A 22,708-nucleotide genomic window follows, 5' to 3' on the forward strand; every position below is an offset into this window, starting at 1 on the left:
ATGGCATGATTGATGTTGTCAATACAACCACAGAGTGAGTAGTAATTCTACTTTATCAGTGTTAGATCTACTTCTGCTAACAGAAATGAAGATGGAGTTTATGAAAGAATAAAGGATGATCAGGTTTATGAACAATTAGATGAACCTGATCTGCTTGTAGCAAGAGAAAGTGCTGCTGACACAAGTAGCACAAAATATAAAAATACTACTGTGCCTATTGTTAAAGGTATGACTATAATTCTGTTACTTATTAGCACTACATATCTATCATGCATATAATTTATTATTTTAGCCAGACTAAGTAGCACAACATATGAGAATACTACTGCTCCTCTTGGTAAAGGTAATATTATTGGTTGCTACATATCTATCATGCATACTTTATTCTGCTAATTAGAGTCTACTACCTTTCATGAAACAGAAAATGAAGAATGTGTGTATGAACTAACTGATACCTCATAGTAACTTTTTTTGGTGTGCATTTACCAAGCAAATTTTATAAATTTGCTGCATAATAAATCTTTATACATTATAATAGTTCAGTTTGATTCATAGGTCTAAAAGTAATTTTCGCTTACACTGGTGAAGCTCTAGCCTGACCAATCACACAAACCCATTGAAATAACTTACAACCAGTTGTGTTATAGTTCTTTTATAGACACTAGATTTGATCTACGTAAGCATCTGTTGTGCATAAGTTGCCTTGCCAGAAATTGATACTTTGATAGTTCAATGTAACTAAACATTTTACTGGATGCTGTTGACAAAAAATAAACAAAATTCAATAAAAGTATAATACCGTATAGCTGGTTTATTTCGTGTGGAATTAATTTTCGTGCAGGCTCAAATCCACTAAAATTAATTCCATTAAATTTTATTAAAACCAATTAAATGTTAACAAAAAATTAGCAAGGCACTAAAATTAATTTCAATGAAAACTTAAGCAACAAAAATTTGAGGCCACAAAATAAACCAGCTATACAGTAATTGAATTTATGTATCAAAGCTCCAGTCAAGATCATTTGGTTCATCTGGCCGATTGAGAAGAAGTGATAGACCTAGGTGTGGTTTTAGGGGTAGCCATATGAGACAGGTCATCATTGAGATGTGATGAATTCAGTATAATTTTCTGTGTATTGAGGGAGAGAAAGTTTAGTACTAGTAAAAAAAGTATCAATACCTTGTTGGGTGAAGCCCTTGCTAAAATGACAAAACATACCACATTCCACAACAAATTGCATGTGAGCAGTTGCTTGTAAGGCTAATACAATGTAAACTGGAGTCTGTTAGTTGTGTGTGTGTGTTCTATAACTGACCGGTCCCATTCCTCATTATAACTATCATGTAGACTACCTTTCTTATTTTTTGAAATGGCACCAAGTAAGAGTAATACACCATGGAATTTTATCACTGTATCCTTCTTTTTTCTTCTTTCTATTTTTGCTCTTTTTTCTCTTTATTTCTATTTTATAGCATACAATAATAATATAAAGACATGCATGCTTGCTATTGCTATTCCAACATGCATTCAATCATTATTCTTGTTGTATTGTAGTATTGATTGTAGTAGTACACAAAATAATGTAAGGAGAGATAGGAATAAGGGATGGAGAGAGAAATTAAGGTGGGAAAGGAAAATGAGAGAAAAGAGCTAACGATAGAAATTAATTTAGAAGCAAAAGGGTAAGAGGTATACCCCAATACATGTGCATTTTTATCCATTCATTGTCATTTGTATTAAAATCTTGTTCTTTCCTCATTCTTATACATATGTAGATCTTGTGTCCCTAAGTCAACCAGTGTGACTAATGTGCATGGTATGAAAGGAAAGGTTTGATATGTTGATGATCCTGATGGTCCTTCTAATGGAGATGATGATACACGATCAGGTGAAGGATCTAGTCACACTGATGGTTCTTAGTATTCTAACTATAATAGTATAGACCTACCACAGCATGGAGAGATATAATGTGACCAGTGACTAATGTTTTAATGCTACTAAAAATTCTGTATGTTTTGTTGCATTATACTCATTAAAAAGTGGGTGAGAGTGTATAAATGTCAATTTTGCACTTACTGAAGATTGTGTTGATAGTTAAAATGGTTAATGTAGTGTTGTTGTATTTGTTCACAATGTCAACATGTGTAGGAGTGGAGCAAAGCTAAAGTGCTCACTTTGTCTGTGTGCTTGTCTGCTTGAGCTCTGCCTTTGAGCTATGTAACTGCTTTTTTGTAAAATACTGCAAGACACCTTGGTTTCAGTATAAAAAAGTTATACCTCTAAAAATTAACATCCTAATTATGTTCTATTTCCCTTATACAATATGCATTTTATCTCAGTTATGCTGTGATGCACTGATAATGGAAGAATGTTGACATAATGCCGACTAACCACTGTTTTTCTTTACCTTATGTGTAAAACACACACATGCTTCAAGTATATTAATTAAGACAAGGAAGAGTGTTAACATTACTATGAATTCTAAGCTACATTTATTATACTGCCCATTATACCAATAAATCATAGAGCACAACAGAAGATCCAACTGAGGGCTTGAAGTTATGTCATAGTGTACTCAACCACACAGCCCAACTACAGTATGCATATGTACATTCATCCAGCTATGTAGCATGATGTAACTCTACTTATAAAAATACATATGAATTTAAAAAGTATAGCACTGCAATGAACATTAGTCTACACAATTGCTTTATCAGTTTGTGTTAATATTCATTATTTCGTATCAGTTATGCTAAGAAGCAGTGATAATGCATCTATGTTGACATATTGCTAATAAATGTTATTGTTTTACATTTACAATATACTTTTATAGAGCTACAATTTTCTTCTTTCATCACTAAACATGATGTCCTTGCTGTTTCTTTTATCATTGGTACTTCATGTATCATGTCAAGAGTTTAGTTCATTTACTCCATGTCCAACACCTGGTCAGTATTATATTTTCATTACAATTAACATGTACCCTATGTATGTTTTATTCATTGTTTTCCATAGTACCAGATCCTTCAGTTATTGTTGAGTATGATGCTACTGGACATTTAGTAGATGGAGAACTAGCAGAAGGACAGTTTCTTGATATTATTTGTATAGCTGACATCAGTCAATATATTGATACTAGTGTTAGTGTTACTATGAGTTGGAGGAGAAATAACACTGTACTGACCAATGGAAGTGATTTTACTATTAGTCCTCCAGTTATGACTAATAATCAGTACACTGGAGTATTACATATTAATAGTTTAAGAGATGAGCTTGATAATGGTGCTAGTTATAATTGTTCAGCTAGTGTGACTCCTAATACTCCTATCATAATAGCAGGGAATGATAATAGCAGTGCAGTTACATTAACTGTAGCAAGTAAGTGAATTTATTCATATTTTATCACATTTGCCATTATATTTTGATAGGGTTTGACATCAATCATGTTGCTGTTAGTATCAACATTCCTTTTGTTCCTGTTGCTGGTGATGTATTCAATTTATCTTGCGTCATAGTTGTACCTCCTAATTTTGTTGAGAATCTTACTAGTGTCAGATGGACTTATGATTTAGAAGCATTTCAAGATGTGACTAGTGAAAACAATGATGCTACACTAGTACCTGTTGTTAGAGATAGAAATATATTCACCAGTGTACTTACACTTGATCCAGTGAAGACAACTGATGCTAGACAATATTACTGTCAAGCAGCAATTGCTGTTTTTGGTATTGTAGATCGAACAAACAGAGATTTCACTGTTCAAGGTTAGTTTTAATTATTATTATTTGAAATAATAATATTCTTTTACAGTACCTCCTCCCAGTGTATCAATAGTTGCTGATCCTCCAACTGGTCCAATATATGAGAGTACAGGTTACTTTCTAACCTGTACAGCTACAGTAAACACTACAATAGTGGATACACCAGTAACTGCTAGTGTAGTATGGACTGATCCTAGTGGTAATGTGATACCAACTAATGAAACAAGATGTCGAGTGATACCTCCAACTAGTAACAGTCTTGTAAGCATGCTATTGTTTCAACCTATTGATACTGGTCAAAATAATGATGGAGGAACATATACCTGTCAAATGATCATCAATTCTGGTAGCTCATTACTAGCATCAAGTCAAGCTACTAATACTACCCTTGATGTTACAGTTGAAAGTAAATTATTATATACTGCTCCTCTATTGCCTATAATTCTCTCCTCTCAATCTCTTTTGCATGTATGTTATTTTTTATCCTCTGTCTCTACACAAATACACACATTTTCTTCTTCCTTATTCTGTCTTTCACTATAGGTCTTCCTCCAATGACAGTAGATTTTTCATCAGATGGTTCAGTTGAAGTTGGTCAGAGTCTAACTATAACATGTACCATAATAACAGTTGAGAGATTAGTAGTAACACCATTAATTTCTTTCTTTAAATTGAATAATACAGATATAGATGTGCTCTCAAATTTAAATAGACCATACAGTATCACAATAGATGAAACTGGTTCAGTTACTAACTATACTCTAATACTGGATCCAGTGAGGTTTGAAGATGCTGGAATGTATACGTGTATGGCTGAGTTTAATGTAACTGGTTTTAATAACACTGATGATCCTACCACTGCTACTTATGACTATCAAGAGGCTAATGATGTCTTTAATTTGACAGTTGAGTGTAAGTTAACATTATGGTAGGTTAGTTTTCAAATAATGAATTTATTTTTAGTATTAAATTTTTAAATTATACATATGCTTCTAATTATCTATTTATTATTTTTTTATAGTTCCACCAGTGATTGTTACTATATCAAAGGAACGTGATGATACATTATATGCAGGGACATCATTCTTCATTAAATGTGACATAATGTTAGATCCTTTAGTTACTATACCAGTGACTGTCACTAATCAATGGACACGTGATGGTACTAATGTTCCTATGGGTTCATCTGATGCTACTATTACTGAGGGTCTCAATATGATCAATACATTACATTATAATGCAACATTAATGTTCTATCCATTGGATAATGCTGATGATAGTGGAATGTATACTTGCAATGTTGAAGTGACTGCTCCTAATAGTTACACATATCTCATGAATACATCAACTAATGCTAATTCTTCTATTACAGTGATGGGTAAGTAGGTGTTTGCTGTATACATTACCAAGAGTACAGTACCAAGCAGTACATCATAGTACAGTATATGCAAAGCCTAATACAGTTTTCTTGGTTCACTTTTTATTTTTGAAGTCTTACTAGTACCACTAGTCTATTTGAAACTTTTATGCGATTGCTAAGTAATAATGTCATTTAGCATTTCCAATTCCTCACTCTTCCTAATTGTTTTATCATAATCCATTCTTTATTGTTTCCATAATTCATTCTTAATATTTTTCTCTTCTATTTTTCCCTCCTTTCCCTCATTACAGCTACTCCAAGTCCAGTAGTAGAGATAGTAACTATGGGTATCGCCGAACCTGGTGAAGAATACATGTTAAATTGTACAGTGACAGTTGTTGATAGACTCATAGTCTCACCAGTAATAACATGGACTAAGAGATCAGTTAACAAGGTTATTAGTGTATCTCCAGTTCTTATGACTATATCTAATGTAAAGAGTTCTCTTTATTTGAACTTCTCTTCTCTCAATACTTCTGATGCTGGTCTGTATACTTGTGAAGCATCCATTAATGTTAGTCAAATATCCATGGTAGCAAGGAATAATGACACATCAAACTTACCATTAGAAAGTAGGCACATACAATAGTAATTAGCATTTCATTATTGTGCTATACTGTACTATGTAGATTGCAATATGGTGTGTGCCACTATGTATCATGCATATACTGAATTCCTTCATTATAATGTATTAAATTTAAATAGATTAAATTTGTTATTATTAAAGCAGGCATTATAGTGATAAGCTTACCAGCATGTATACATTGCACATGTAGCAATTGCTAGATATGCTATTTATGCAGTGATTGTGTGTCCTTGCTATTGTATTATTCTAGTTTTCTTTTTTGGTTACAATGTTTACTTACTCCTTTTAATAATTTATTTTATTTTAGTTCCCATTCCATCTGTTGATGTAAGCCAGTCAAGGGAAAATTATTTATTAGCTGGCAGTAACCTGGTACTAACATGTGATACCAGTGTTGATCCTAACGTTGATACATCATTCACTGTTAATGTAGCCTGGAGCATGACTGATCAGCAAATCATGAGTAGTGGTGATTTCAAAGATGAGAGTGATACTAATTCAGTGATACTCGCTGATACAGATCGTGTTAACATCAGCTCTGTTATGATGAGATCAGGTTTTAATGAGTATAGATCAACTGTTAATTTCATCACATTGAGCAGTATTGAGGATTCAGGAACATATACATGTATTGTTACTATAGTACCAGCTCCAGCTTATGAATATGTTATGACTTCTGATACTAATAATATGAATGTTAAGTTAACTGTTACTGGTAAGTGTTTATGTGCATGTTTTGTGCATGCATGTATGTGTACACATTTATGTAATGTACAATATAGTACTTGTAATATGATTTTTTGTAATTGGTAGTGATCCCTTATACTGTGTCAAATGTTTGAGCCAATTTCAATTCTTAGCGTTCAAATTTTATTAAAGACCCTATAGACTATAAAATAACTACTTTTATCTTTATACATTTTGATGCTCAAAATTTTGCTCAATGATCATGTTGTGTACTTTGTATTTGATTAATGATAATTTTCAATAGATCCAATGATTGGAAGTTTTTCTGCCTCCCCCAATTCATTTCTGGGTCTGGAGACGTCATGTCCTGATTCAGACCCATATGATAACTTCACTCTTACCTGTAGAGCCACTAAACCAACCATAGTAATACCAAACCTGGTAATAGCATGGACACACAATGGTACACTAGAAACTGGTACTGTGACTACTACTGGAAAGAGTATGACTACCGCTGTTACAAATACATTGAGTTTTGACTCCAGTACTGCTTCTAATTCTGGTACTTATAAATGTACTGCTAGTATTACTATACCTGATTCAACTGATATCACTACTAGTGAGGAAAGCACTGTGACTATAAGATGTAAGTGGCTATAATAACTATATATGTACTATAAATAATTAAATACAATGCACAGTAATTATAATGAGCTTTTAATGTGATGTGATCTGCACATGCCATATGTTTTTCCTTACAATTCTACCTCCTTCCTTTTTTCTTCTCTCCTTTTTACCCTATTTTTTCCTTAGCTCAAAGCCTGCCTGTTCCTGCTACTAATGTCAAGGTAACTCCAGGAACAACTACTGCTGCTATATCATTCATAATACCTAACATTGCCTATACACCTGAAACCTACAGTGTTAAGTATACTGGAGCAATCTTACAAACAACACAAGCAACTTCTATAATAAGAATGAGCTCCAGTAACATCACTGCAATTAATGAAGAATTTATGATCATGTTGACTGGCCTTGAGGAAGATAATACTTATGCATATACAGTTGATTCTACGAATTGTCTTGGTACTACTAGTACTGTAGAGATGAGCTTCAGAACACTCCAAGCATGTGAGTGGAAATTGATAATTATTTCATTACTTTTTTATTTGTTTTGCATTATTCTCTAATTTAAATTACAGTACCAAATGCTTTTCCAGTGGATTGTGCTAACGTAACATTCTTATCAAGTAATGTCACACTTGCCTGGACTGCACCAGCACTAGTAGGTCATAATGGAGCACCAGTTGGTTATAATTTAGCATGCATGAGTACTAATGGTGTAACAGTCAATGGATTGAGGCCAACACAATCTTCAACGAACACAATGTTCACTATTACTGATGTTATGCCTTTTACTGGTTACACTTGTGATCTGTCATTTATTAATGTAGTAGGACAAGGGCCTTCTACCCAGTGTACTTTTGAAACAGCACAAGATAGTAAGTATACACTTGATATTACACATTAGTAAAGCTAGGTTTATATTCAACAAAACAACCAAAAATTTTAAACTTGCATTTATTTGAGTTGCGTTTTATGGTGAATATGAACCATGCAGGCTTATTTCCATTCACTTTCTCTTTTACACTTCTATTAGAACCAAGTGATAGTCCTCAAAATTTCACTTCAACTACTAATAAAGCAGTAGTTACTCTTACATGGACTAAGCCAGCTATTCCTAATGGAATAATTATCAAATACTCATTGAACGTCATCAACCAGAATACTCTGAGAAGGCATAACTATACAATACTTGTAGCTGTCAATCATACTACAATGACACACTCAGTTGATGGTTTCAGTCCATATCAGAATTACACTGCTAGTGTTAGTGCTAGTACAATCATTGGAGCTGGACCAGTGGCTACTACTGCCGGAAGAACACTACCAGACAGTAAGTATATTATTATGATACATTTATTAAAATACAATACACAGTTCCTAGCTCACCTCATCTGGTTGTGTCTCCAGTTGTCATTAATAATTTAACAGTAGCTTATACTGTACCAGTCCTTGATGAAACTACTATTAATATAACATGGAGTCTACCATCTCATCCTAATGGAGAACTCACTGGATTCATTGTTAGAATAGCTACTGATGCTATTATTAGTCCCAATAATGTTCCATTTGAACCTGGCAAAGCAGTACACACACTAATATTTAAAGGATTAAGTAAGTAAATACATATATTTTATATTCATTGCATTATTATACATTTTTACAGAGGGAATGATACCTTATTATATTTCAGTTGTAGCAGTCAATCAAGTTGGTGAGGGGAACTTAGTAGCAACATTAACTGCAATTGTCTTCACTAAAGCTGACAGTAAAATATTACATATAATGTTAGATCTACTTTATGTGCAGGTAGTGTTACTGTATCACCATCAAATGTACAAGCCATGAGAGTAGGAGATACAATAGTGTTATCATGGGATCCAGTGACACTAGAAGAAGCTAAAGGATTCTTTGTATACAGTATCAGATCAACTCCTGATGATGGTAGCACTAGCAGTACATTAAGACAAACTAATACAAGAACTATATCAGTAGCTTATGATACCACATCAGTTAATATAACTGATACTGAACCACAGTTAGCTTATACTGTGAATATTAGTATATTGCTATTGAGCAATGCAGGATTAATTGAAGGACCAGTTGTAAGTGAGATTGTACCAGGTTAGTAAAAATTACTGTAAATAATTTATCTTTATATAAGCTATTATACAGTGCCTCCATCAAACAGTACTACTAGTGCAGGTACCACTACTACTAGTACTGATTCTACATCAAGTGCACCAGTGATATCAGCAATAGTTTCAGTTTTGCTTATAATAGTTGCTTTAGTGATAATTTTTGTTAGTGTAATTTTTATAATAATTTTTAGAAAAAAATCAAAGAAATATAATATCAGGTATATAATGCATGGGAAGCTTAATCATTATTAATGCATGCATGTATTAACTTATGTTTAATAGCAGTAAAACTCATGACATTGATGTAACACCTAATGCAGGCTATGGTATGATTAATGTTGTCAATACAACCACAGAGTGAGTAACAATGCAAAATACAATTCATCAGTGTTACATCTACTTCCGTAACAGAAATGAAGATGGACTTTATGAAAGAATGGGAGATGATCAGGTTTATGAACAAGTAGATGAACCTGATCTGCTTGTTGCAAGAGAAAGTGCTGCTGACACAACTAGTACATCATATGAAAATACTACTGTGCCTATTGTTAAAGGTATATCTATTACTATAATTGTTAGTTGCTACATATCATGCATACTTTATTCTGCTGATTAGAGTCTCCATCTACTAGCCTTCATGAAATAGAAAATGAAGAGCATGTGCATGAGCTGACTGATACTTTGTAACTTGTTATTAGTGTGTGTACTGAGCAGTTTTTTTATTAATGTGCTGCATATAATTAAACAGTTCGGTTTGATTGGTAGATCTAACAGTAATTCCTGCTTACACTGGTGAGGCTATATAGCCTGACCAATCACACAAACACAAAATGGAACCTATGCATCCATTGAAATAATTTTACAAAGACTTGTGATTCTACCTCATCTATTGTGCATAAGTTGCTTTGCCAAATATTGATACTTTGATTGATGAACTGTACATGCATAATAACATGTTTGATCTCGTCTTTTTTCTCTTTTTACTGTGCATATTATCTTTCTTATTATTTGGAATGGTTCCAAGAAAGAGTATACACCATGCAATTTTATCATTGTACCCTTCTTTGTCCCTCTTTCTATTTTTGATCTTACCTGGCAGTTGATGATAATAATACTAGGACACGTGTACTTGCTATTGTTATTTCAACAGTCATTATTCTTGTTGCATTGTGGTATCAATTGTAATAGTACACAGAAATGTGAGGAGAAAGAGGAATAAGGGCTGGAGAGAGAAAGGTGGGAAAGAAAAATGAAAGACAAGAACTTTTGATAGACATTATATTAAGAGACAAGACGGTAAGAGATTTACCCCAGTAGATGTGCTTGTTTATCCATTCATTGTCATTTGTATTAGAATCTTGTTCCTTCCTCATTCTTGTACATATGTAGACCTTGTGACCCTAAGTCAACCAGTGAGACTAATATGCATGGCATAAAAGGGAAGGTTTATTATGTTGATGATACTGATGGTCCTGCTAATGGAGGTGATGATGATATAGGATCAGGTGAAGGGTCTGTTCACACTGATGGCTCTTAGTATTCTAACTATAATAGTATAGACATACCACAGCATAGAAGGACATTATTGAATAAATGACTCCATTTGTCTTTAATTTTCAGTTTTTGTTGTCTTTTGTTTCCTACAAAATTTTACAGTATAATGTATTTGACAAAACAGTTTATGCACACCTACACTGTGTTATGTTTCGATGTTCATGTAGTTTAAAATTCTTGTGATATGCACATACATGTGTACACACATGCATAGCTTGCTGCCTATTTTCATTAGCCACAACCAATTAAACAAAAGGCAGACCTACTTGAGAGCCAAGCCAGTGCAAGTCAATGGATGTGAAGTTGTAAAATTGGTGACTTAACAAAATGCGATTAATGCTGTGATGTATCTAAAACATGTTAAATACCAAATACTTGTGTTAAGCCTATAACCTTTAATGACTAGATCTATAATAATTTAGCTTATCAACTCATGTTAACCATGTTTACCATAATGTTTATGGTATACATGTGTATACTTTTGACTTTTTAGAATTAATACATGTTTGTCAATGTTGCTTACAAGATATTTAGTAACGATAGCAATAATCTTAATCCCTTTTATTAATGACTGATGTCTAAACCTCATCTTGTTTGCATATTCCTCTTCCTTTATGCAAGTTATGATAAGATGCAGTGATTAATGCTGACATGAATAAACATTGTTGTTCTTTACTTTATTGAGTGTTATTGTTTTATATAGATAAAGCTCTGGTTATACTGAGAGATTCCTTTCCTTCAAAACTTGTTTTGCACAACAAATCTGTTTTGGCCTAAAGAATATTGGTCTAAGAAAGATATGATGCTCTGGGTATTTTTCTTATTTTTACTGCATTATGTATCTGGTCAAGGGTTTGGTTCTCTTCCTCCTCTTCCAACTACTGGTCAGTATTAATGTTTATATATCATTAATGATTACAGTCTATTTCATATATAGATGTCAGATTGTTTCTTGGTGAGGAAAATGTGACCATTGCTAATTTCTCAATGATAGCTGGTGGTCTGTTTCATGATATAGATTTTGATAGTCCTGATGGTATTGCTACTAATAGTGCTATTGGCGCTGATGGTCAGAATGATGGTTTGTGGTGTCAGAGTTCTCTTAATCAGAATATGATAGGGACATGGTATTATCCTGATGGAACAACTGTACCATTGGGTTCTGGTAGTCCTCTGCTTGCTAACAACACTGCTACTGGTCAAATTGGTTTGTTAAGAAATGGAGAAATAGGAAGTATTCAAGGACTATACAGTTGTGTTATACCAAATGAAGATGGAATCAATCAGACACTGTATATTGCTGCTTATGGTAATGGGGATTTCTATAAAGATCATGGTGAGCAAGTTCAATTTAATATTGCATAATTTATCCTTTTCATCATGTACAGAACTTCCAATGATTGATGGTAGTAGTCTCTCCTTCCAGCTCCTTTCATCAGTTGATGCTGATCCTCCAATGTTTAGTTTATCATTTAATGTCACTAACAGATCACCAACAATAGTCACTTGCTCTGTTGATAATGGAAATCAGTTCAATGTAACTGATAATGATCTGATACGTACTGTAACACCAGTTGATAATGATGTACAAGTACAAGTATTAATAATATTTAGAATGAGAGTGTCTGGTCTGTATAAATGTTCTGTTACTTCTGATAGAATTACAACTACACCTTTAGTATCTGCTACCATGGCCGTAAGGAATATTACTGGTTAGTATATACATTATATAACTATTTTTTTATCATAATTATTTTCATTGTGTCTTTCTAAAGTAACTGAATCTCCATCAAACTTCACCTACAGCAGAGATAGTCTTCTCTCAGTTACACTGGATTGGTCTCCCTCAGCAATGATTAGTGTTACTCCTCATTATCATGTTTTTGTTAATGTCAGTAATGGCATTATTATTATGAATGATGACACTACAAATACTGAGCTGTTTTTCTCATTACGTCCTGATAATGAATATAATATTATACTAGTAGCTACTGGTGAAGACTTACCCAGTGAAATAATCACTGTTACTGTTCCTCAAGGTAGATTTATTTTTATTTATTTTTATAAATCTTTTTCTAGTTGTCAGTATTGATATACAAGGGCCAGTTATGATGCCATTGGATCATTCTTCTTCCTTTTCATTAACCTGTACATTGACATTAGATCCTGAAGTGAATGATACTATGATAGAAATGTTCTGGACAAATCCTGATCTCATTCTCTTTAATTCTACAACTGACGGAGACATAGTTTTGAATACTTTAGAGCCTACAATGATATCAGCTATTGATAGTGTTGTATATACACTTACTCTTAACTTTAGTTCATTACAAGCATCTCAAGTTGGAAAATATGTTTGTGAGGCTCTACTCAATGATGGTTTTGATGCTATTAGTGTAACATCAAATTATTCTGTATCTGTGCAAGGTAATTATTAAATTCTCATTCCTTTTTATATTTTTATTCATATTATGTAGTGCCTACTCCTGTTGTTATATCCAGTGTTGATACAAAAGGACGTATTTTTGAGAGCAATGATGTTCAGTTATTATGTTTTGTCACTATTACTCCACTGGATGTTAATCATACTGTTAGCATTAACTGGTTTGGGCCTAATGGACTCATTACAATGAATGATACTTGGTATGACATTAGTGCTGAGATAATCAACTCGACAAATTGTGAGAGTAATTTAACCTTCAATGCATCTCTATCAGATAATGGAACAGATTACTATTGCACTGCTAGTGTTGGACCTGCTAGTAATGTGAATGGGTTTGAACTGATAATACCATCAGATATTGCTACATCAACTAATAACACAATTACTGTGGAAAGTAAGTTAGCTATAAAATAAAATTAATATTATTTCTCTTTTAGTTGTACCACTACCAACAGTTTTAAGTAATGGCAATGGTATTCCAGTAACAGGAGATTCATTCCAGTTAGTGTGTACTGGAACTGCACCAGCTAATGTATCAAGTATTGCTACTGTTAGTGTTCAATGGCTTCTTGATAGTACTGTGTTTACTAATGATACACTGGAAGGAGTCACTGTTACCAATAGTGGGTCTATAGCTACATTATCATTCAGTTCTCTAAATGCTTCTACTCATGAAAGAGATAATTATACTTGTGTAGCTATTCTTAGTATTCCTGATGTACCAGCAACTAAAACAGCAAGCACTAGTCACAACCTCCTGACATTAAGTAAGTAGATCTATGGAATTATATAAATTAAAGTATTTATTCTACCTCTATTGTTAGCTAATCCTATTGTGTCTATATCTTCAAATCCTCCTGTTTTTGCTGATCAATTGTATTCATTAAACTGTACTGTCATAATAGTAGCTGGAGACCTCAATATAACATGGTTTAATAGCAGTGGAAATGAATTCGTAGAAGGAAATGGGATAAGTTTCAATTTAGTTATTGTTTCTGAAACTATTCAAAAATATGATTTGATATTTAACTCACTTGACTATTCAAATATTGGAGTATATACTTGTCAAGCTGGTCTTACAGTTGACAGAGATAATGTTTCCTTTAATGGGTTTGGATCTGCTAATACCACTGTTGACATAATAAGTAAGTTAAATTTACTATTTTACAATTTAACTTATTTTTGTTTCCTATAGTACCTTTACCACAAGTATCTATTTCTCCTGATGATAATTCTACTTTTATTTATGGAACTGTTAGAACTGTTAGCTGTTCTGTTGTTTTCACTCCTCCTTTACCTACTAATCCTAATGTCTCATTTACTGTCTTCAAAGATGGTGATAAAGTATTATTTGAAAACAGTTCCAGACTAATAGCAGTTCAAACTGAAACTACTGGTGCTCTTACCTTTCAACCACTCAATTTCTCTGATGCTGGTAATTATACATGTACTGCTACAGTGAGAGATGGTGCTAACGATCCATTGATAATACCAAGCAGTGCTTCTGATGAATATATTGCTACTGTACAAGGTAACATGCTTCAGTACAAGTAATTGATTTTAGTACATGTGTATTATTTTATAGCTATTCCTGTTCCTAATATCACAATCACTACTACTACTGGTAGATTATTGGGGGAAAGTTTAACCATCAATTGTACAGTTGATGTACTAGATGAACAATACAATATTGATGTTAACATCAGTATAGTAAAGAATGAAGAACTCATTGCTAGTAGCACTGGATCTGGTGATACTATAGCCATAGATACAATTAATACCTTAAAGGCATCTGATGCTGGTGACTATCAGTGTATTGTTAATATCACTCAATCTGATATAGACTATGAGTTTAATGGAATGGAATCTACTGAAGTGATGCTAAAAAGTATGTTGAAATAGTTGAATTTACTGATTTATTTCTTCATTGTTTTTATAGTACCAACTCCTTCAGTTATTGTTGAGTATAATGCTACTGGAAATTTAGTAGATGGCGAACTAGCAGAAGGACAGTTTCTTGATATTATGTGTATAGCTGACATCAGTCAATATATTGATACTAGTGTTAGTGTTACTATGAGTTGGAGGAGAAACAACACTGTACTGACTAATGGAAGTGATTTTACTATCAGTCCTCCCGTTATGACTAATAATCAGTACACTGGTGTGTTACGTATTAATAGTTTAAGAGATGAGCTTGATAATGGTGCTAGTTATAATTGTTCAGTTAGTGTGACTCCTAATTCCCCTTTTGTACTACCAGGGAATGATAATAGCAGTGCAGTTACATTAACTGTAGCAAGTAAGTGAGCATGTTTATATTTATCATTTTTATTTTTAATAGGGTTTGATGTCAATCATGTTGATATAAGTATCAATATTCCTTCTGTTCCTGTTGCTGGTGATGTATTCAATTTATCTTGTGTTATAGTTGTGCCTCCCAATTTTGTTGAGAATTTTTCTTATATTAGATGGACTTATGATTTAGAAGCATCTCAAGATGTGACTAGTGAAAACAATGATGCTACACTAGTACCTGTTGTTAGAAATGGAAATATATTCACCAGTGTACTTACACTTGATCCAGTGAAGACAACTGATGCTAGACAATATTACTGTCAAGCAGCAATTGCTGTTTTTGGTATTGTAGATCGAACAAACAGAGATTTAACTGTTCAAGGTTAGTTTTAATTATTATTATTTGAAATAATAATATTCTTTTACAGTACCTCCTCCCAGTGTATCAATAGTTGCTGATCCTCCAACTGGTCCAATATATGAGAGTACAGGTTACTTTCTAACCTGTACAGCTACAGTAAACACTACAATAGTGGATATACCAGTAACTGCTAGTGTAGTATGGACTGATCCTAGTGGTAATGTAATACCAACTAATGAAACTAGGCGTCAAGTGATACCTCCAACTGGCAACAGTCTTGTAAGCATGCTATTGTTTCAACCTATTGATACTGGTCGTAATAATGATGGAGGAACATATACCTGTCAAATAACCATCAATTCTGGTAACTCACTAATAACTTTAAATCAAGATAGCACTGCCCATAATGTCACAGTTAATGGTAAGTTATAGCAATGTATTACAATGATTACCACTCGTTCTTGGCCCTCATTCTCATTTCTTCCTTTCCATTCTTCTTTCTCTTTCTTTTATCAGTTCTTCCTCCAATGACAGTAAATTTCTCATCAGTTGGTTCAATTGAAGTTGGTCAGAGTCTAGCTATAACATGTACCATAACAACAGTTGAGAGATTAGTAGTAACACCATTAATTACTTTCATTAAAATGAATGATACAAATATGGAAATGCTCTCTAACTTAAATAGACCATACAGTATCACAACAGATGATACTGGTTCAGTTACTAACTATACTCTAATACTGGATCCAGTGAGGTTTGAAGATGCTGGAATGTATACATGTATGGCTGAATTTAATGTAACTGGTTTTAATAATACCAATGATCCCGATACTGCTACTTATGATTTTCAAGAGGATAGTGATCTCTCTAATCTACTGATAACATGTAAGTTAGTAACAGGATTTAACTGTCAAAATAATAATTATTATTTTTGTAGTACCTCCTTCCAGTGTATCAATAGCTGCTGATCCTCCAATTGGTCCAATATATGAGAGCACAGGTTACTTACTAACCTGTACAGCTACAGTAAACACTACAATAGTGGATACACCAGTAACTGCTAGTGTAGTATGGACTGATCCTAGTGGTAATATAATACCAACTAATGAAACAAGGCGTCAAGTGATACCTCCAACTGGTAACAGTCTTGTAAGCATGCTATTGTTTCAACCTATTGATACTGGTCTTAATAATGATGAAGGAACATATACCTGTCAAATGATCATCAATTCTGGTAACTCATTTATAATATCAAGTCAACCTACTAATACTACCCTTGATGTTACTGTTGAAAGTAATTTAGAAGAATACTTATCAATTTTAATTCTCTTAATCTCGCTTCTCTTTATATCCTTTTATTATTTTTTTATTCTCCATCAGGTCTTCCTCCAATGACATTAAATTGTTCATCAGTTGGTTCAGTTGAAGTTGGTCAGAGTCTAACTATAACTTGTACCATAACAACAGTTGAGAGATTAGTAGTCACACCATTAATTACTTTCACAAAAATTAATGATACAAATATGGAAATGCTCTCTAACTTAAATAGACCATACACTATCACATCAGATGATACTGGTTCAGTTACTAACTATACTTTAATACTGGATCCAGTGAGGTTTGAAGATGCTGGAATGTATACATGTATGGCCGAGTTCAATGTAACTGGTTTTAATAACACTGATGATCCTAGCACTGCTACATATGATTATCAAGAGGCAAATGATATCTTTAATTTGATTGTTAACTGTAAGTTTAAGTTACTCTACTGATTTGAGTTATCAAATATCTTTTCTCATTACTTATTATAGTTCCACCAGTGACTGTTACTATATCAAAGGAACGTGATGATACATTATATGCAGGGACATCATTCTTCATTAAATGTGACATAATGTTAGATCTATTAGTTACTATACCAGTGACTGTCACTAATCAATGGACACGTGATGGTACTAATGTTCCTATGGGTTCGTCTGATGCTACAATTACTGAGGGTCTCAATATGATCAATACATCACATTATAATGCAACATTAATGTTCTATCCATTGGATAATGCTGATGATAGTGGAATGTATACTTGTAATGTTGAAGTGACTGCTCCTAATAGTTACACATATCTCAGGAATACATCAGCTAATGCTAATATGTCTATGACAGTTTTTGGTAAGTAATGCATAATGTACATACTTGATTAAACAATGCACAATGATTAATACATGGTATATTCAGTTTTTTAAATAAAATATTACCCACATATATTTCTCTACTTTTTCTCTTCTATTATTTTCCTTTTTTCCCTCATTACAGCTATTCCAATGCCAGTAGTAGGGATAGTAACTATTGGTATTGCTGAACCTGGTGAAGAATACATGTTAAATTGTACAGTGACAGTTGTTGATAGACTCATAGTCTCACCAGTGATAACATGGACTAAGAGATCAGCTAACAATGTTATTAGTGTATCTCCAGTACTTATGAATGTATCCAATGTAAGCATTTCTCTTTACTTGAGATTCTCTTCTCTCAATACTTCTGATGCTGGTCTGTATACTTGTGAGGCCTCTATTAATGTGAGTCAGATATCCATGGTAGCAAGGAGTAATGAATTTTGGAACTTACCATTAAGAAGTAAGATGACAACTTAGTATCTTCATAATGATATCAATTTTTAGTTCCTATTTCATCTATTTACAAAAGCCAATCAAGAGATAGTAATTTCTTAGCTGGCACTAGCCTGATACTAACATGTGATATCAGTGTTGATCCTAATGTTGATACCCCATTCACTGTTAATGTAACCTGGAACATGACTCATCAGCACATTGAAAATGGAAATGATGACAGCCATATTGTGATCCTTGCTGATACAGATCGTGTTAATATCAGCTCTGTTATGATGAGATCAGGTTTCAATGAGTATAGATCAACAGTTAATTTCACTACATTGAGCAGTACTGAAGATTCAGGAACATATACATGTATTGCTACTATAGTACCAGCTCCAGCTTATGAATATGTTATGGCTTCTAGTGCTACTATTAACTTCAACTTCACTATAACTGGTAAACATATATTATTCACTTGTACTCACTTTCACCACTTACCAATTATTTTTGTAGATCCCACTATCATCTATGCCTTTACTAATTCCTTCCTGGGTCTGGAAACATCATGTCCTGATTCAGACCCATATGATAACTTTACTCTTACCTGTACAGCCACTAAACCAACCATAGTAATACCAAACCTGGTAATAGCATGGACACACAATGGTACACTAGAAACTGGTACTGTGACCACTACTGAGAATACTACAACTACCACTGTTACTAATACATTGAGCTTCCCCACCAGTAGATCTTCTGATTCTGGTACTTATAGATGTACTGCTAGTATTACTATACCTGATTCAACTGATATCACTACTTGTGAGGAAAGTACTGTGACTATAAGACGTAAGTAAAAAATAAGCTATTGTATATTTTAATCTTTCTCTCTTTTCTTTCACCTTCTTCTATCGGTTTATAGGTCAGAGCCTACCTGTTCCTGCTACTGATGTAACAGCTACTCCAGGAGCAACTACTGCTGCTATATCATTCATAATACCTAACATTGCCTATACACCTGAAACCTACAGTGTTAAGTATACTGGAGCAATCTTACAAACAACAGAAGCAACTTCTATCATAAGAATGAACTCCAGTAACATTAGTGCAATTAATGAAGAATTTATGATCATGTTGACTGCCCTTGAGGAAGATAACACTTATACATATACAGTTGTATCCACAAATTGTCTTGGTACTACTAGTACTGCAGAGATGAGCTTTAGAACACTTCCAACATGTAAGCAATAATATTACTTAAATTATTTTATTAATTTTCTGTCAATTACAGTGCCTATGGCTTCTCCAATGGATTGTGCTAATATAACATTTCTACCACATAATGTCACACTTGCCTGGACTGCACCAGCACTAATAGATCAAAATGGAGCACCAGTTGGTTATAATTTAGCATGTATGAATACTAATGGTGTATCAGTCAATGGATTGAGCCCAACACAAACTTCAACAAACACAATGTTCACTATTACTGATGTTATGCCTTTTACTGGTTACACTTGTTATTTGTCATTCATTAATGTAGTAGAAGAAGGACCCACTACCCAGTGTACTTTTGAAACAGCTCAAGATAGTAAGTATACACTTGATATTATAATACAGGTGAAGTGGGTGTTCTTAAGTAGATCAATAATTCTAACATTAGTTTCAATTTACTTCATTGTTATGTCTCTGTTAAACTTCTATTAGAACCAAGTAATATTCCTCAGAATTTTACTTCAACATCTGATAAAACTACAATTACTTTTACATGGACTAAGCCAGCTACTCCTAATGGAATAATTATCAAATATTTATTGAACATCATTGAACAAAATATTCTGAGAAGGCATAACTATACAATACTTGTAGCTGTCAATCAAACTACAGTCACACAATTAGTTGATGGTCTCAGTCCATATCAGAATTACACTGCTAGTGTTAGTGCTAGTACAATCATTGGAGCTGGACCAGTGGCTACTACTGCAGGAAGAACACTGCCAGACAGTAAGTATATTATTATGATATATTCATCAAGGTTACAATTTCAAAGCTCCTAGTTCACCTCTTCTGGTAGTGTCACCAGTTGTCATTAATAATTTAACAGTAGCTTATACTGTACCAGTTGTCAATGAAACTACTATTAATATAACATGGAGTCTACCATCTCATCCTAATGGAGAACTCACTGGATTTATCGTTAGAATAGCTACTGATGCAATTACTAGTGAAAGATACTCTATTTTCATGATTGATAAAGCCTTATACACACTAATTTATGGTGGATTGAGTAAGTACAAATTTAAAAAAATTAAATTTATTGTGCTCTACTTCCAGAATCAGGAGTACCTTATTATGTTTCAGTTGTAGCCGTCAATCAAGTTGGTGAAGGAAATTCAGCTACTGCTATTGTATTCACTAAAGCTGAAAGTAAAGTATTTAAATTTTTAGATATTCAGAGGTACATGTCACTTTACATGCAGGTAGTGCCAGAATATTGCCATCAAATGTACAAGCAATGAGAATAGGAGATACAATAGTGTTATCATGGGATCCAGTGACACTGGAAGAAGCTAAAGGATTCTTTGTATACAGTATCAGATCAACTCCTGATGATGGTAGCACTAGCAGTACATTAAGACAAACTAATACAAGAACTATATCAGTAGCTTATGATACCACATCAGTTAATATAACTGATACTGAACCACAGTTAGCTTATACTGTGAGCATTAGTGCATTGCTATTGACTGATGTAGAGATAGTCGAAGGGCCAGCTGTAATCATAGGTAAATATAGTAAACAATAACATTGTTTAATCTGTAATTGTTTATACAGTGTCTCCATCAAACAATACTAGTACTACTACTACTAGTACTAATTCTACATTAAGTGTGCTAGTAATATCAGGAATTGTTTCAGCTTTGGTTGTAATAATTGCTTTGGTGCTGGTCATCGTTTGTGTGACTTGTGTCATAATTTATAGAAAAAAATTCCGATCATATGATATAAGGTAAGAGAAATTTATGGAATTGTTTTACGTATCTAATGTATACAGTAAAACTGATGTTGATATAACACCTAATGCAGGATATGGTATGATTAATACTGTCAAGAATACAACCACAGAGTGAGGAGAATAATGATGCTATTATTTACAAGTGTTATATGTAAATTACTAGAAATGAAGATGGAGTTTATGAAACAATGGGGACTAGTGATCAACATTATGAACCAATAGAAGCGCCTGCACCTCATTCACTTGTTGCAAGAGCTTTAAGAATTGCTGAATCAAGTAAGTAGTACATCATACTATTGTAACTGGGTGATATATATTTTGTTTGTTAGACTCTACTAACGCTCAAAACAAAGAAAATGATGAAAATGTGTATATATGAACTGACTGATATTGTTTCAAAATAGCTACTCATTATGCACTATTCTGTGGAGTGTGATAAAATTCTTTATTTTATATGTAGATGTAATAAACAGACTGTCATGCATACACTTGTTAGTTTGATCTAGATAAGTAAAACAAACATTTTCCACATAATTAGTCATAGATCTAGTTTCTTATAGCTATAAGGATCTTTTTCACACTCTATAGCTGTGACTGATCATCAAGTTTTATATACATTTTAAATAAATGATTAGAAAAGATTCTTAATTGTGCATGCAATGTGCAGATTATATTAGTATTGTGAATATAGACCTATCATACGACTTCATTTTGTGGTATGAGATTGTAGGACAATGAATCTACTCACTATTCTAAGTGTTGCTATAGAGTAGATCTATTGATTTTGGTCATTTATAATTATAATAACTGTAAATATTAGTATTGAGATGGTAATATTTACAGTTATTATAATTATTAATCTGTTGAGCAATGTACCACCAATTGTGTAAGTGAGATTGCACTAGATATGCTAGTAAACATTGCTAAAATACTGGTAAACTCTACCACTACTGATTCTACATTAAAAGTACAGTGATATCAGGAATAGTCTAGTTGCTTTAGTAATGGTGTGATTTTTATATTAGTTTATGGAAAAAGTTAAAGAAGTATGGGAACTTAATCATTATTAGTGCATGCACATATTAACCTACATATAGTGGTAGTAAAATTAACTTATGACATTGATGTAACACCTAATGCAGACTATGGCATGATTGATGATGTCACTACAACCGCAGAGTGAGGAGAATAATGCTAATTCATCA

At 33.2% G+C, this 22,708-nt stretch overlaps 2 protein-coding genes and 1 long non-coding RNA gene across 3 annotated transcripts in view; 2 read left to right on the forward strand and 1 right to left on the reverse strand.

Moving 5' to 3' along the window:
• Positions 1–22,027, forward strand: part of LOC105312097 (hemicentin-1-like) — a 31,183-nt gene extending 9,156 nt beyond the window's left edge. The window contains exons 12-25 of the mRNA XM_019994402.1: positions 4,784–5,140; positions 5,434–5,754; positions 6,076–6,483; positions 6,760–7,101; positions 7,269–7,586; positions 7,658–7,957; positions 8,116–8,412; positions 8,457–8,693; positions 8,746–8,847; positions 8,889–9,203; positions 9,255–9,438; positions 9,503–9,577; positions 21,667–21,779; positions 21,833–22,027. Coding sequence (XP_019849961.1) covers positions 4,784–5,140; positions 5,434–5,754; positions 6,076–6,483; positions 6,760–7,101; positions 7,269–7,586; positions 7,658–7,957; positions 8,116–8,412; positions 8,457–8,693; positions 8,746–8,847; positions 8,889–9,203; positions 9,255–9,438; positions 9,503–9,577; positions 21,667–21,779; positions 21,833–21,882 — 3,419 coding nt within the window. The 3' untranslated portion in view covers positions 21,883–22,027. The remainder of the gene's footprint in view (positions 1–4,783; positions 5,141–5,433; positions 5,755–6,075; positions 6,484–6,759; positions 7,102–7,268; positions 7,587–7,657; positions 7,958–8,115; positions 8,413–8,456; positions 8,694–8,745; positions 8,848–8,888; positions 9,204–9,254; positions 9,439–9,502; positions 9,578–21,666; positions 21,780–21,832) is intronic.
• LOC109580847 (uncharacterized) lies at positions 4–476 on the forward strand. Its single transcript, XR_002184398.1, has 4 exons — positions 4–34; positions 84–226; positions 293–343; positions 398–476. It is a non-coding gene; the product is annotated as an uncharacterized LOC109580847 (long non-coding RNA).
• Positions 22,028–22,569: 542 nt separating the features above from the next.
• The window catches only part of LOC109580866 (uncharacterized), a 1,485-nt gene continuing 1,346 nt past the window's right edge, over positions 22,570–22,708 (reverse strand). The window contains exon 5 of the mRNA XM_019994425.1: positions 22,570–22,590. Within this exon, the coding sequence (XP_019849984.1) occupies positions 22,570–22,590 (21 nt within the window). The remainder of the gene's footprint in view (positions 22,591–22,708) is intronic.

Source organism: Amphimedon queenslandica, unplaced genomic scaffold (assembly GCF_000090795.2).
Source record: "Amphimedon queenslandica unplaced genomic scaffold, v1.1 AMPQUscaffold_13473, whole genome shotgun sequence".
NCBI lineage: Eukaryota > Metazoa > Porifera > Demospongiae > Haplosclerida > Niphatidae > Amphimedon > Amphimedon queenslandica.